This window comes from Mytilus californianus, unplaced genomic scaffold, assembly GCF_021869535.1.
Source record: "Mytilus californianus isolate M0D057914Y unplaced genomic scaffold, xbMytCali1.0.p SCAF_2, whole genome shotgun sequence".
Taxonomy (NCBI): Eukaryota; Metazoa; Mollusca; class Bivalvia; order Mytilida; family Mytilidae; genus Mytilus; species Mytilus californianus.
In genome coordinates, this window is record NW_026262668.1 from 57,559,071 (window position 1) to 57,572,171 (window position 13,101).

The 13,101-nt window shown below is 32.1% G+C and overlaps 1 protein-coding gene across 1 annotated transcript; it reads left to right on the plus strand.

Annotated features, from left to right (window-relative positions):
- Positions 1–6,533: 6,533 nt before the first annotated feature.
- Positions 6,534–12,780, plus strand: LOC127729001 (uncharacterized). Its single transcript, XM_052236576.1, has 6 exons — positions 6,534–6,697; positions 6,875–7,043; positions 7,222–7,378; positions 9,762–9,961; positions 10,765–10,913; positions 12,636–12,780. The coding sequence occupies exons 3-6, from the start codon at positions 7,231–7,233 to the stop codon at positions 12,778–12,780; spliced, it is 642 nt and encodes a 213-aa protein (XP_052092536.1). The 5' UTR covers positions 6,534–6,697; positions 6,875–7,043; positions 7,222–7,230.
- Positions 12,781–13,101: the final 321 nt, after the last annotated feature.

Sequence of the window (13,101 nt, forward strand, 5' to 3'; positions counted from 1 at the left end):
GACAAATTTATCAAACATTCATTATGCATATTTGCAGCAGTTATTTATTTTTTTTTTGCACGCGCCTTGTTGTACTTTTTGACAATCAGTGTTCCTGTAAACAAGTTAATCGGACATACCTTGCCCCTACATTAATATCCCGCCACTGCTTCATTATGAATGAATGAATGAATTTTATTTCTTATTAACTACAAATTAAATAGTTACAGAGAATATATATATATATATATATATATATATATATATAAACAATTACATTTAAATATAAAAGCACATGTGAACAATACAGAAATAAAGTATTGAATTACAGGAGGAGTCACCCTCACATTTAAAATTTTTGTAAATCTACAGTTTTTCAAGAACAATTTAGTTATTCGAGCTCATTAATTGTTGAAATTTATATATATATTTAGGCAAAAAAAAAAGTACAATAGTGTGGTAACAACCTCTTTCTGTCTTGATTAAGAGCATTACATGACATGACATAATGATATTCATCACCAATATCTCTTGATTCGCAAAGATGGCACAGCCTATCATTTCTGAATATGTTGTTCCACCTTCCCGTCTCAATAGGTAATCGGTGACTTCCACATCTAAATTTACACAATAAAAATTGATTATATACTGACAATTTTGAAAAATAACTTTCAAATTTAACATCAGTTTTAGAAATGCTATAACATAAGCATTTAGGAGTAGTGTTAATTTCGCTAAGGCAATTCTGCAAAAACTTGTCTTTAAGTTTCAGCTCAATATTTTTAATTACCCATTTATCTAACAATTGGTTCAACCAGATATTTGACATTCCACAAGTATCAATTTTTTTTTTTACAAATGATATCCATTTACATTAAAGACCATAGTTGTGAAAATTCATAAACAATAGTTTATATAAAAGACATGCAATGTTGCTTTCTTTACCACACAGTAATCTACATAGAATAACTATACGCACTTTGGCATTTAGAATTACATGATATCTACCCAATTCTGCATAAACAATACAGCTAGGTGTAGTCTGTTTTAAGTGAAAAACAAGCTTACAAAATTTATAATGAACACGTTCTATCATAATTATCAAAATTTTCAAATCCCTAAATTTCCGTAGCATAAAGAAGAATAGGTAAAATTATCTTATCAAATATGTCTATCTGACATTCTATAGTTAAACTGTTTTGTGTACACTTTTTTAATATACCATACATTGATTTCGTACCTTATTCACAAATACATTTTCGGGTCTTTAGAAATGAACCACTTCTAGCAAAAAATATACCAAGGTATTTATAATCAGTTACAATTTCTAGTTCTCTATTCTGTATAAAAAAAAACTAATATTTTTGGGTTGTCTCCCTTTGGAGAATTATAAGAACTTTTGTCTTATTAATATTTATTTTCAGTTGCCATTTTTCACATTAATCACAAAATTCATTTAACATGTTTTGTAAATCTTCAATACTCTCGGAAAACAGTGTCATCCGCATATAATAACATAAATATTTTTGAAAATACTGTCAACTCGTGTTCAATTAAGGTCATCACTAATAGAGCTAACACTAAGTACATTTTTGCCTTCAAAAAAATGTTGTAAATCATTTAAAAATATTGCGAAAAGAGCAGGGGGAATACTTTCTTCCTGTCTTGCACCCATTTCACAATCAAATAACTCTGATTTCTCACCATTAAATATAATGCGTGATTTTACATTTTCGTATATATTTTATATAATACGGAAAAATTTGCCGTTTGTATTATTTATTTTATTCTTTAGAAGTTTAAATAATAAAAAAATTCTCTGAATAAAATCAAAAGCCTTTTCAAAGTCAACAAAGGCAGAGTTAAATATTATCTTCCTAAATTTAAGTAGCTCATATAGTGCATACAATGAAAATAAATTATCGTAACATTAGTTGTAACTGCTTTGTTTCCTAGTTTGTGGCTACTAAGGACATGTATGTCAAGATTTTATTTTACATACTTTTTACAATTCATAATAAAATGGTTGGGTTAAATTTTACTAATTTGGCAGTTTTGAAATTGTTCACAATCAAGAGTTGGTTTTTTTTACATTGTTTCATTTTTTTCCAAAAAAGAAAGAAAAGAAAGATTCCAGTTAAACTGTGAAAATTGAATCATATACGTAATCATACTTATTGTACCTACTTGAAGACAAAAATTGTTTCCCAAATATAAAGGCAATATTCTAAAGCTTGTCTGTTTTATTTTCTTTTAATTATTGCTTTTTTAAGAATATTTACTAGAATTTTTTTAAGAATATTTATTTTTATATTTATCTATGAATATGTGACGGATGCCACAATTGGATCTGGGTATGCTTATCCTTTTGGAGCACCTGATATCATCCCCGGTTATTGATGGGCTTAGTGTTGTTTAGTCTTAAGTTTTATGTAGTGTTTTTATACACGGTTGTTTGTCTTTTTGACATTTTTCGTTTTTTGCCATGATTTTACCGGTCTCTCTTTGACTTATTTTGAGTTTTGATTCTCCTTTTCGTATCTTCAGCCTTCTTTTTAAAACAATGTTTCCATGATAAGGTACTATGATAAGAAACAAGTGAACACTGTAGGGTGTATATACAATGGTTGTACGGTGTCATACGCGGTTCATCTGACCTTGACCTAATTTTCAAGGTGCATTAGTATACGTTAAATTTTCGTGATTGTGTCCGTTTCTTAGATACTATTATAAGTACCAATTCAACAATATTGGGTGTCTAGAATGAGCGCAAGGTGAAGATGTCCGTCTGACAGAAACAATATGACTTTGAAATCATTTTCATGTTTTATTGACTTATTGGTGTTGGCTGAGATTACTATAACACATGTTATAGTTGTCTCAGATATTGGCAAGGTTCACTATCTGTGATTTCTTCGTAAATACTTTCAATGTCAATTGTAATCTTTAGCTGTTAACTAAAGGTCGCGCCAAACCCTGATTCCTTTCTGATGAAGATTTCACAAGGTTATAGAGGTCTATCATGTAACGAGTAACGAGTACAACCATGAATCGGCAAGAATTAAATACTACTTCAAACAATGGATAGTCTATTGCATTGAATAAATTTGATCATAATTGGTTTTCAAAATAAACTGGATGATGAGGCATTTATTAGTTATATAAACACTTATGATATTGTTATACTTTCAAAATGTTGGAAAAGTAATGATTTTAAGGGTTTATGTGTAAAGCAATTCCGAGAAGTAAATCAAAATGTACGCAAAGGGGTAGGTTAAGCGTGATGATAAATAGCATATACAGTCCGTATATTTCCTTTTATGATTCAATTGCTGATACATTCGTGTGGTATGTGTGGTGAAGCAACATTCCAGCAGCGCCTGCATTCGGAGTATATATCTCCCAGTTGATACGATATTCCAGGGCTTGTATTTCCTATCTAGAGGGCTTCTGCTCACAAGGAAGCTTTTAAACCAAGAGTTCCAAGTGGTGAAGTTGAAATCATTCCTTCGTAAATTTTACGGACGCCATCACGAGTAGGTTGGCCGTTATGGAATATTCGTTTCACAGATATATCGGATATGTTCCAAATGTCGTAACAACAATCCTGTCCCCTTTTTCCCGAATATGACCTACCGAATTATACTTATTACCGGGTTTGTACTAACATGAACTATCTTATGAAGACGAAACGCACGTCTGGCGTACTAAATTATAGCTTTATAACTATTTAGATCTGAGCGTCACTGATGAGTCTTATGAACATGAAACGCACGTCTGGCGTATTAAATTATAATCCTGGTACCTTTGATAACTATTTACACCACTGGGTCGATGCCACTGCTGGTAAACGTTTCGTCCCCGGGGGTATCACCAGCCCAGTAGTCAGCACTTCGGTGTTGACATGAATATCAATTGTATGGTCATTTTAGTAAATTTCCTGTTGACAAAACTTTAAATGTTTCGTAAAACTAAGGATTTTTTTATCCCAGGAATAGATTACCTTAGCCGTATTTGGCTAAACTTTTTGGAATTTTGGGTCTTCAATGCTCACCAACTTTGTACTTGTTTGGCTTTATAACTATTTAGATCTGAGCGTCACTGATGAGTCTTATGAAGACGAAACGCACGACTGGCGTATTAAATTATAATCCTGGTACCTTTGATAACTATTTACACCACTGGTTCGATGCCACTGCTGGTGGACGTTTCGTCCCCGAGGGTATCACCAGCCCAGTAGTCAGCACTTCGGTGTTGACATGAATATCAATTGTATGGTCATTTTAGTAAATTCCCTGTTGACAAAACTTTAAATTTTTCGTAAAACTAAGGATTTTCTTATCCCAGGAATAGATTACCTTAGCCGTATTTGGCACAACTTTTTGGAATTTTGGGTCCTCAATGCTCTCCAACTTTGTACTTGTTTGGCTTTATAACTATTTAGATCTGAGCGTCACTGATGAGTCTTATGAAGACGAAACGCTAGTCTGGCGTATTAAATTACAATCGTGGTACCTTTGATAACTATTTGTACTAACATGAGCAACACGACGGGTGCCACATGTGGAGCAGGATCTGCTTACCCTTCCGGAACACTTGAGATCACCCCCAGTTTTGATGGGGTTCGTGTTGCTTAGTCTTTAGTTTTCTATGTTGTGTTTTGTGTACTTTTTTTGGCTGTTGGTCTTTTTATTTTTTAGCCATGGCGGTGTTTATTTTCGACTTATGAGATTGGATGTCACTTTGGTATCTTTCGCCTCTCTTTTACAAAGAACATCAATCAAACATTGTATCGATTGCATATATGAATCAACCATTTCCCTTGTACCTTTTTTATTTTTGGTTATCTTGTAGATTGAAGTAAAATGAAGGATGTTTAATAAAGCTGCAATTGTTTTTTTTTTATACTACTAATGTATGTTTCTTGGAGATTAGCGCGGAGAAAAGTTCTATATTTTGTATCTATACAAACCGTTATACTCTAGTCAAATATTACCTTATCATATTGTATGGCAGTAGGTCAAAACCAGATTACAGACGTATATATATGTGTGCACTTTAACTTAAGGTGACAGTTTTTGGTTCTGTACACAAACAAACAGTCATGCTGATACTTCTATCTTTGACACTTTCAATTTTGTCAAGTAAGTTTTAAGATTTTAAATTCGTAACTGTTTAAATTTAATTTTTTAATCGAAACTTTATCAGAATTGATACTTATCAAATAACCGTATTTAGCCAATCTCATGAAATATATATTTATGTATCATTGTCATTTTGCTTAGTTTTTTTTTTGTTACCTATTCTGACATCGGACTCGGACTTCTTTTAAACTGATGTTTACAATCAATAATGCATGAACTCGATAATATGTATCAACATTTCGTGTGTATTTTTGTCTAGACGTCATCTAATTAAACATCGAGATGACCTCCGAAGACTGTCGAGGTCATATAACCCGATATAAACATTAATATGAATATAAACAGATAGCGACCACGTGCAATTGGATTTTTCTTGGTCTGTTTGATTTCATATTGTAGGTTTAAAACTATGTTTATCATCGTTTTTACCTGTATAAGAATGATTTTTTTGTTGATCGAATCAGCCAACCAAATGGTCCATCCTTGTTTCACTTTCAATGTTGACATTCTTTTCCTTTTAATATCTGAATACATTCGTAACTCATCTCAAGCTAAGTGGTTAAATTGAAGGTCACATGAATACGGATTCAATAAGGTCGAATTATTTACTTGCAAGTGAATAATTCATCAGCGATGTTTCTTAGCTTATTTTGACAAAATTGAACCAAATTGGCTGCTAAAATCGAATTATCATTTCACTATACATATTTATCCCTAATCCTTCATTAATGATTGAACAAAAAATAATGATATTTTATTTTTTTTTTTAACCAGTAGGTAATGCCCCTGTATGAAAATAAAAGAACCCTTGCCAAATTACATCCCGATTACTCCAATAATTCTTGGCTTTGAAACAGAGCAGAAAACAGATTTGCGTGAAAATTTAAAAACGTGTTCAAAATTACTTGTAACCGTTACAATAAGATTTTTTAAGATTTTTTTCTATTTCTCACTAAATTTGTATGCATCTTTCTCGTGTATATTGAAAGTAATTTATTACCAAGAGTAGCTGATATATTACTATGCGCTGAATTTTTACCCGGATATACATATAGATTCTACCTCTGCATCTAGTGTGATACGATATTATCAATATTACCAATATTTAAAATTTAACTGTCGATCGAAAATGGAGAAATATCGTATTGCACAAGATTCGATGGTGGAATCTGTTTCTCTGATGATGTTAGACTATATGTAGACAAACTTCAATTATTTTTTAACAGTCGGCAAAAAGGTGTGTGTTTTTTCTATGTGACATCATCAGGCATGGTCGTTTTTTTTCGTGACGTCACATAAGATATTCAGAGAAAAACAAGAAAATACTAATTCATAATTGAATGTTGACCAATTAAGAACTGAGATCAAACGAACCACACGTTGATAATAAGAAATAATCAAACTGTCGGGGAAAGTTTAAAGCAGCTAAGAACTAGATATAATAATTTCGTATTATACGTGCTTCTGAATCAATTTAATTTTCATTTTACATCATGCCGATTTCATTTATTGTGTGTTAATTGCCTTGTAGATGCGGTAAGCGAGGTATCGTTTTTAAACAGAAAAGATTTAAGGTAATTCCAAATCCAAATTAGGTTTGTAAAATAATACTCTCTCTCTCTCTCTATCACACACACACACATTGAATATTCTAAAGGATTCTGTTATTTGATTGTGTTAGCAATTTTCATTATTATATATTATAGCCTCTTTGAAATGAGCACTAGATTTTTATTGTTTCCATTATATAGAGAATTAGGTGAAGAATCATCTATCCATCAACAAAATGACTCTCATCATGTTAGAGCAGGATTCAAATATTATTATGTGAATCACAACGGACAAATCTATACCTCACATGTTAACCCATCAATCAAAATAGCAGCTACCCAGTGTGTTAGTCAAACAACACATTATAAGGTAAGAAATTTTTATTTGATATTCAAAATCCTAATTCTATAAACTATTTATTCTTAAGATATTTCAATAGATGCTATCATAAAACTACAGTAATACATGTTTTCAAATTTGTCTTTCCGGTTATAATTAATTAATCATTTGTTCTATATAATTCATCAATATCATTGAAATGTTTTAGGCAGCACAGATGATTGGACTTATGGTAAAACACATGTCTTCCAATGTTTTTAGTGGGATTGCTTCTCGTGGTCACGGCATTGGTATATTTTGTCACAATGAAAAAGTAACAGTTTTTCCAGAATTTTACTCCTTGAGAAATAAAGCCAGTTGTGGAAGTAAGTTCTTTGAGTATATAGAGTATAAGAATGACAAGTACAACGTAAATACCCAACGCTATTCTGTCTTTTAGTTTACATAATTGTGGTACTGTGTGAAACATACCTTATCTAAGTCTTAAAGATTGGAGCTATGAAAAGAGGCGGAATATACAAAACGGACATTAAAAACTCCTAAGTCGAAGAAAAACCCTCAACGCCATGAATAAAAAGGGAATATAAGTACAAAATGCTGAACAAGTCCACAAACCACTTCATAGAAATCTGAAAACTGAGCAACATAAACCCCACCAAAACCAGGGGTGATATCAGGTGTTCTAGAAGGGTTAGCAATTTCTGCTCCTCATGTGCCATCAGTTGTGTGTGTTGCTCACATACACAAGTACAAATCCAGTGTTAAGTCTCATTCGGTGCTGTCACAATCGAGAAAGGGGAATGAGATTGTGGTTACAGCAATTGGAACATACTTAGTATCCGTGATCACCTATGACACAGATATAACATAAAATATCGCGGTCGCAAAAACTGTATAAAGATATACATTCAATGATCAATCCTTACGTAAACATATGTTAATTATGTAAAGATTACTGCCCAACCATTCACTTAACTGTTTCGTATGAGACTCCTTAAATTAAGATTTACCATATGCAAAAATGAAGGTATGATATTGGAATTGTTTTACCATTAAAATTAAAGGTCAACAAGTATCAAAAATAAATGATTTTCGCAAGGCATTTGCCTCTCAGATACAAGTATATATATTTTTTTTAATTTCCTTCAAGCATTTAATTCAAACTACCATGAATACTCACACTTTGAGGTCGTGCAATTTGCATTATAATATGAGACTGAGCCCAACCGAATAGGTAATTTTCTTTACAAAAGTACAGATTAAAGTAAAATATATAGTTTGGATAGTTTGTATTTCATATTAGTTTTTCACTAACCAATGCGTAAAATAGTCATTTCAAGTCTCAATTATGTACCTCTCCACACGTTCATTTTGTCGATGAGTTCATAAATAATATTTCTACAGTAATGTGACCAAACTCACGCGCTAGTATTTCATATGCTGAAAATTCTACTAAACTGGGAATCATAGATACACATGTCTTGTTAATGGTCATGAAAATTATTACTTTTTGCAACAACAAATACTCCAAAGAATATCATCAAAATGCTGGATTTTTTTATCGACAACATATTTGTTGAGGTTGTTGGACTGACATTTCAACAGATAGTCGGTTTTCCAATGGGTTCTATTTGTGGAACTATACTGACTTGTTTTTGTACTCATATGAAGCAGAAATAAGTGCTTGCATCTCATATATCCAAGTGAACTTGAGATTAAGGATACCACCGAAAAAAGAAAGTCTGCTCTATTTCTTAATCTTTTCATAAATATTGACAGAGACTAGAATCTATGACATACATGAGGATTTCAACTTTCCAATCGTCAAATTCTTATTTCTGAGCAGTAACATACTCTCTGCCCTATCGTATGTTGTTTACATATCTCATTTAATACGCTGCGGTCCTGTATGTTCACACTATACTGATTTCATTAACAGGGGTGAGCACCTTGCACAAATACTACTCCAACATAGTTATTAGGAAGAATGACTGAAATCATCACGATCACCATCACGAATTGGATAACAAGTACGATGTGTCTGTGTAGATCTTTAGATACTAAAATGTCCCTGACCTGTAATTTTGCCGATTGTGGCATTTGAAATGAGTGAATTTTCCTAGCGGATGAAGAGTGCATAGCAGGAGACGATTTTTGTTTGTCGACGTACCCGGTCTCGCTCCTTTTTTTGGTTCCCAGAGTTTTTGTTTGTTACCTGGTTTTGTATCTTCTTAATCGATTTATGATATTTGAACATCGGTAAACTTATAGGTGGCTTCTAACATGGTAAAATTTATAAATTTGAGTTGGTCACCTTATTAATTGATAGCGATTGTGATTTGTTAACATGTTCTAATCTCATAATGTATATTGTTAATTAAGTTATCTTTGTTCAAGCGAAGCAATTATTTATAATTGATAATAACGTACCTTTTCGTCATAAGTAAGGTACAATCGACTGAGTTGACCATCTGTTATTATCTGGTACAATTTGAGAAATATCTCCGAAAAATCATATGTTCCAACAAACAGTATTACAACTACTGAATACTGATTTAAAAGAGAGACGGACGATACCAAAGGGATAGTCACACTTATAAGTCGAAAACGAACTGACAATGAATGACATGTCAAAAAACAATCAAAAGACAAACAACACTCTACAAAATACAACATAGACGGACTCACAGACGTTTTAAACAACCAAATATGTCCTCTATTTTTGCATTTCCACATGTTCTTCACCAGGTTCTTGTTCTGGCTCATGTCGATCTACCTGTACTTCTGATGGGAGAAAGATGGAAGACCTTGGTGGTGTAACCAACAGCTTGTCTGGTGTACGAGAAGATAGAATAATCTGTAACAATTTTCCTGGAGCCGAGAATATTTTGGTGCACGAGTTTGCTCACCAGATTTACAATTACATGCCATCGTCAGATCACAACAGGGTATTTATTTTTACCTTTCATAGCTTAAATAATTAAAAAGAAAACTCATCAAAGATACCAGACGTGCGTTTCGTCTACACGAGACTCAACAGTGACGCTCAAATCGATGCAGTTAGAAGTCTTAATCAAAAACAAAGTTGTAAGCATTAAAAAAAGAAAATTCCAAAAAGTTGAGCCAAACAAGGCTACAGCAATCTATACCCGGGGGTCAAAAAACCACAGTGTATCGAATAATTCAACATTTTTAAACAGAGTACCAAAAATTTGAAATGCTAGACGTTTATAAAATTAAAGAACAACAAATCTGAATGAGCCAACTTTTCCAGAGGTAGCTTCAATTTTAGCCTTTGTATATTTACAATATTTCATGACCTTAGAATTATTTGGAAGAAGTATTATTTGAATAATGCTAATACAAAAATGCTGGCTACTGGACCGTAGTACTATTTGGGACTGGTAGACTATCAGCGGCAATTCTAACCGAGCGGTTGTTAAAAAATATGATATGAGTACACGTGTACTATATATCTTGAATACTTTCATCAGGTAGGCTCGAAACCAAGATATGTCACCAGTAAATATAAATAAATGGATAGCCCACCCTTGTTTTGTGTTTTTGAAAGGAAACATAAAGGTATTTACAGCAAGGAAAAAAAAACCGTTAGATATGAAGTCATTGATAAAAAGTATTGCTTTTATGTCGTTGTTGGTACTGTCCAAGTAAATGAAAGCGACCAATGTGCAGATATTCTAAACAGATCTAATATAAACTACAGTTTGCATGACCTTTGATGCCGTTGTAGATTGACTACGTTTATAACTATGCAAAACAACATCATATATGGACTGTTGGTACTTATGCTATGGCCAACCCTACTGAGTTTTGGGCTGAGGCGACTCAAGCTTTCTTCCACGTTACTGGCAGGTCCGATGTTACAGGTGGTCTAAACATGTTAGTATATTACTGTGTACTATGTTTTATCTTTGACCGATGCATAATGGTTTATATTTAATCAGGTGTCCATCTCTTTCTCTCTCTCCTTATAGTTTTTCAGGACAAAAACAAAGTTGTAATGCATTGTAATCTTCAGTTTAAATAACCACAACAAAAACTACTCTCCACAACATTAGGGAAAATTTGGAATATGTTACATTGACATGGCGATCAAACAAAACACAAGCACAAAAGAGTCGTGTAGAGTTAACAGATAGTTTTCAGCGATAGATGAAACTAGTTCTACACAAAATGATAAAGTTTGCATCGAAATGACTTCTATTAAATTACAATAACACTTTATAAACTTGGTGCTTTCAAGGAGATTAACCTTCACGAAGAACACTCAAACCAAAAATTTTTAAAGCCAAGGATTTATAAAAACCTGAACACGCGAAGAGCTATATGACCAAAAGGATCATTGAAAGAAGAGCCAAATCAATCTCAGGTAAATTTTTTCTGGAGGTTTAAAATATCTTTTAAACAAATACGGTCAAGGCAAATATGCTATCCTTTACATTGGATATGAGTGTAAATAAGAACGTGCAAATTTACATAAGACACTCACATTATTTGATTATCAATTAATTATTTAATATGCAATATGCTTAGAATATGTTATCCTAAATAAACTTAACTCATGATAATCTTTCGTGTTGAATAATATTATAATAAACGGAATTGGAGACATAAAGTTATCACAACAGTTTTGATAATTAGCTGTGACGGGTGTTTCAGATAGGCAGTTTGTACTTGCATATTATGATATTAGACCCAACTTATAACATTAAAAAATTATGAAATTAAAGGAATAAATTTGATTACAAGTTAGAATTCATATACATCATAATATCATATAAAGATAACAAAGAAGTGTTTCTTAAGTCAAATTCTTCACAATCCTGCTGATTATATTGATAAATGATAATACAATATATAATGACCATTCAAATTCGTAAGTGATATGTATAATAACACTGTGACGTCACGAACAAGTGGTAATTTACATATTTGACCAAAACAGTTTTTGGCTCATTCAAATATGAGCAACAGTCTTACTCAAAAATACATGACTCTTTCATCAAAATCTTCCTGTAGATCATTTGTATGCAAACATATTTGGTCAGCTAGGCTATTACTCATACACTCATATGAATGACGATATTACAAACATGGGTTATTTCAGCATTTTAATAGTTTTCTCTTTATAAATGCATGTAGTTTGAAAGCATGAAGCAAAAAGAAACCAAATACTTATATGATATTGCCGATATCTGAAAATCTTATGTCTTGTGAACATTTAGGGGATCGTAATAGTTTTTCAAAAACCGACATTCTAATATCTTAATGCACCTCGGGTAAATCAGTGACGATGTGATTGGTTTAACGCCGTCACGTGGTGATTAGTAGATTTCATAGGGTATCATGACGTCTTATCTACTATTATTGTTATAGTATTTCATATATATTTTCAACACTTTTTACAAAAGTTTGCAAGAAAAGTCCCCTGTGCTATAAATTCGTTATACGGTTCGCTGCTGACCCCTATGAATCCATATAACTTATAATCTTTTATCTTTTCAATTTTTATTAAGTATATAATATAAATAGAAATAAGCCAGTTATTAATCTTTTTTATTTGTTTGTAAGAGAATGCATTGTATGCCTGTTAATTTATAGGTGTAACAACGGTCAATATGTATGTAGGAGTGAATCAGAAGGAAGAGCTTATCTACAGAAACGTGACCCCTGGTTGTTCGATGAATTATCAAAAATGTACACGAATAATCAACCCAACACACCTAGTGGACTTACTGCATGTTAATAAAGCTTCATACATATATAACTATATATATTTTTTTTTCCGCCATGACAAACTAAATTTCCGTTTAACATTTGATAAAGGCGGATCTTTTTAAAGCTTACTATACGATATGTGTTATGTGTTAGTTGTTTATATCGTCATTTGGTCTCTGTTGTGTCATTTGTAATCATTCTACATCTCCTTAATTTTATATAAATAGTTTATTTACTAGTGGCAGTGGGCGTTTGAATTGTTTGGTTGACATTTTATAAATATCGCTGTGAATTAATTTATCCAAATATAGATAGATTCGTCGAATAAGCTTTTAAAATTACTATAGTA

Bases quoted from the DNA above. Each gene is read 5' to 3' on its own strand.
- LOC127729001 (XM_052236576.1), top strand. From the start codon at position 7,231: ATGATTGGACTTATGGTAAAACACATGTCTTCCAATGTTTTTAGTGGG. The intron at 9,962-10,764 runs GTATTTATTTTT...ATGCCGTTGTAG, and splicing joins CATCGTCAGATCACAACAGG to ATTGACTACGTTTATAACTA. The intron at 10,914-12,635 runs GTTAGTATATTA...GTTAATTTATAG, and splicing joins GTTACAGGTGGTCTAAACAT to GTGTAACAACGGTCAATATG.